At 40.3% G+C, this 3,537-nt stretch overlaps 1 protein-coding gene across 1 annotated transcript; it reads right to left on the bottom strand.

The window, feature by feature from the left end:
- Positions 1-300: 300 nt before the first annotated feature.
- LOC148999205 (putative RNA-dependent RNA polymerase 3) lies at positions 301-2,757 on the bottom strand. Its single transcript, XM_089141376.1, has 3 exons — positions 2,416-2,757; positions 1,519-1,715; positions 301-1,405 (listed from the first exon to the last, which is right to left on the bottom strand). Exons 1-3 carry the CDS (start codon positions 2,495-2,497, stop codon positions 1,169-1,171), a joined length of 516 nt encoding a protein of 171 aa, XP_088997502.1. The 5' UTR covers positions 2,498-2,757; the 3' UTR covers positions 301-1,168.
- Positions 2,758-3,537: the final 780 nt, after the last annotated feature.

The raw sequence follows: 3,537 nt of genomic DNA, 5'->3' as shown, positions 1-3,537 counted from the left end.
ACCCGCACGAGTGTTCGGGAATCTGAACGATCAAGATTGATTCAACATTGACGATCGAGATTAGAAGACGTTTTGAAAGTTTGAACTCACGAATCCAAAACAAGCGTTCGAAAACTGTCGCTTGGGTTATGTGAGCCACAACAGATCGACTGCAAGGAGACACGTGGCATTACCCTCACAATGTTCGAGGAAAAATGACCACCGCATTAAATGTGATATGACATTTAATTGAACACGCAGAGACTATTGCCTGACGAAGAACCCAGTTAAAAACCAAGCCCTCGAGATCGACCGAACGCTTGGTCTAGGGGGCTCTTGATATGGAGAAAATATGATCGAACTGGGTTCATACTTGGTTTGATCCTCGACCCCGATCGAGACAGAAGGAATCGACTCACTCCCGAGCGAACAGGATCCGTAAGATGGCTTGCTGAGGAGATTCGAAGGTACACTCTATATAAACCTCACTGCCATACGAAGTGAGGGACGGAGATTCATATACACACTGGTGGACATAAACTATCATGGGCTTACGATCTAGATCACATTTCCCTGTTCTTCATTCCTTAGCTCTGTGCTTCTAGCAGAACCGTTTGTGATTAAGTTCATCAACTGACTTAGCCTTCGGAGGTGGACTCTCGACCCCCGCGGTCGGGCCACATCTGACGCTTTCGTTTTGCAGGTCATCACGAGGAGATCTAAGGGCTAAGCAGATTTTGGACACATCACTTTTCAAGTCTAGAATACCATACATTAATATTTAAATAAAAACTCCAAGCATTGATTAGTAATATTTAATGTTGAGTAACTAATACAAGAAGGTTGCTTGCTTGGAAGCCACTACTCTTTCTTCAGGCCGGAAAAACTAATTTTTTTAAATATGCAGTCAAACTACTACGTTTAGCAAGAAATTGGGTATAGCATAAACGGCTAAGCCTCATTAAGTTTTTGAAGTATCAACAACAATACCCAATGCATAGTGTGCATAAACATAACTTTCGTGTGAAATAATCTTCTATAAAGGATTTGTAATTGGGGAAGATATCAAAACTAACCTTTCATATTACAGAAAATGGAAAGATTGAGGGACAAGAAGGGGGGGGGGGGGGGTGGGAAACATCAGATGAGTATTCATATGTACACTTTTTTTCATGTGACAGGATTAGGGCTAGTTCAAGACCTCACGTAGAACAGATTTTGAACACGTAATTGGTTCATCATTCTGCATTTTCAAGTAAAGCTTACAAAGAGCTTGACCAGCAACTTTCCAAGCGAAGCTACACTTAGAAGCCTCATTCACCTGCTTTGCATAATCATATGATACACGATAAATAGCAAGAGCATCATTGAAGATCTCTTCCTCATTCCTTGCACTCAACCCCAATTCTGAAGCATGGTACAAGTCCTACATCAAAGATAAATCAGGAAACTTTGAACTCAACAGTAGCCATTAGATGCAACTGAAACATAAATTTTATAAAATTTACATAATTCTAACAAAGTTAAACAAATAATTACCTTCTTATATTTTTCTATAACCCCATTTGCGAGATCAGAATGGAAGCTTTGCTTTTTCTGACCTGGTTCAGATGAGTTTTGGGGTTTATCTTTCAAGGCATTATACATATCAATTCTATAGTGGTGATAAAGATTTTTCCACTTGTCCAAGCAGGCTGGAGGAACTTCAATATCAAAACAAGGAAGCTTCCTTACTTCTGCAAACATAATAGAGGAGGAAGCATCAGCTGATGAGATGAGTTTGTTTTACAGGCTTATTACAGTAGGGAGTTCAAATCTTGGGGAGAATGAGTCACATAGGGAGGGCACATAAAAAAACTGGAGTCAGCAAAAACACCATATCCCAGTCTTATCGTCCATCAGTGTAACGGGAAGAAGAATCCTTTTGGCTCATGGTATGTGCTACTAGAAAATTCCATGACAGATTAAGCTGGGTATAATTATTGTTTACAGCATCATCATTCTCATCAAAGAGAATGATGCAAACTTTCGGATGCAGTTCGCTTCCAAAACTACACCAACCCAAACCTCATTTTGATATTCTTGGTTTGCCACAACTGGTCAAATCAGGCTAAACTTTGAATATGACGCCAGGCTGTTCGGAACACAAACTGGTTTCCAAAACAATGAAATCAATAATCCTTCCAACCAGCATTATTTCTCCTGTATGGCTGAAAGATTTCTTTCAAACGTGCTACCAAAAATTTTGGGTTATAACCCCCAAAAGAAATGAATAACTTGCATTCTCTGATGGGAAACCTTCAATGCAGACTCACACCTAAGGTTATGGTCATGTTTGGTATAAATATTGAACTGCACTTTTTACCTACAGATGCTTACAAAGAATTACATGAAAATAAATAACATTTATTATCAAAATGCCTGAAATGAAGATACCTGTATCTGTTGATGTGAGATCCACAGTGTCATAGATCCATCCCAATATAGAAGTTGAATTATACTGATTTGTCTTTTCCATGAAATGTGGAAATTTTGTAGCCTTCAGATCATTTGGGATCTCCACCTATTTTGGAAGAAAACAAAGATCAGCACTGAATTCAGAACTAAACCCAGACATTAATGATAAGAATCTAGTGTAAGGGCAACCAGAGATATTACTCATTGCCAAAAACAATCAAATTATTAGGTTCATTTAGGAAATCTACCTATTTATGGTCCCTTGTGGCTGAGTGGTCATGGTTTCGAGTCTGGGTACACCCTCAATATTAAAGCAGGGTTAAGACTGCATAGATTATACACTTCCTGTTGTGAATAAATTACCCAAGACCTGGTTCACGCAGGTTGACCAGTCTTAACCAATGGTTTGACCAGATACGGGGTCAACCCGAAAGCCACACAAGGATCTAATCCTAACCATCAATTCTACAACGCTCAATTGACGGCTCGAGTTAAGTCAGAAAAGGAAATCTATAAATAAGGCTGAAGCGTAGAAAGAAGGTAACACGGTTTGATTCACTCAAAAGCTACCTGCATTTTCCCGCCTTTAAGCACTCAAGCATTCCTGAGCTCTCTGGAGTTCTGCAACCCTAATCCTTTTATGTCCACTGACTTAACTGTCGGAGACGGAGCACCAACCCAGCTGATCGGCTCCGTTTCTAACTGTTTTTCGTCAACCTTGCAGGTAAGAGTGGATTCAAGTCCAGATAGAGCCAGATCTGGTTAGTTTGGCGTGATTTACTGTTCATAGCTCCGACAAATTCTGCACCAACATTGGCGCCATTTGTGGGAAAATCCAGAACAAAAGCTATGACATAGTCGTCCCGAGCAACATGTGGAGATGCCAGATAAACAAAATGGCAAAAACCAGCCGAGAGAGTTAAGAGGAAAAAACCCAAAGAGGAAGACGAAGGAAGCAGCATTACCACCGCCATCTCCAGCAATGCTGACTCGTCAAAAGCAAAAGGTCCTTGGAGATTGTTCGCCTCATCTCCTAGAAGTTTATAATCGACAGGAGAGACAACCGTCAGAAGCTCCTGCAACAACATTGCAACTTGGATT

The sequence above is a fragment of the Hakea prostrata genome, unplaced genomic scaffold (assembly GCF_041222555.1).
Source record: "Hakea prostrata isolate BN-2017 unplaced genomic scaffold, UWA_Hpros_2 contig_24, whole genome shotgun sequence".
Lineage (NCBI taxonomy): Eukaryota > Viridiplantae > Streptophyta > Magnoliopsida > Proteales > Proteaceae > Hakea > Hakea prostrata.
Note: the sequence above shows the minus strand (reverse complement) of the source record. Positions and strands in the feature narration are given on the sequence as shown.

Coding starts and splice junctions, on each gene's coding strand:
- LOC148999205 (XM_089141376.1), bottom strand. CDS start 2,497: ATGGAAAAGACAAATCAGTATAATTCAACTTCTATATTGGGATGGATC. Junction 1,716..2,415: donor TCTCACATCAACAGATACAG/GTATCTTCATTT, acceptor TTATGTTTGCAG/AAGTAAGGAAGCTTCCTTGT. Junction 1,406..1,518: donor TTATAGAAAAATATAAGAAG/GTAATTATTTGT, acceptor TCTTTGATGTAG/GACTTGTACCATGCTTCAGA.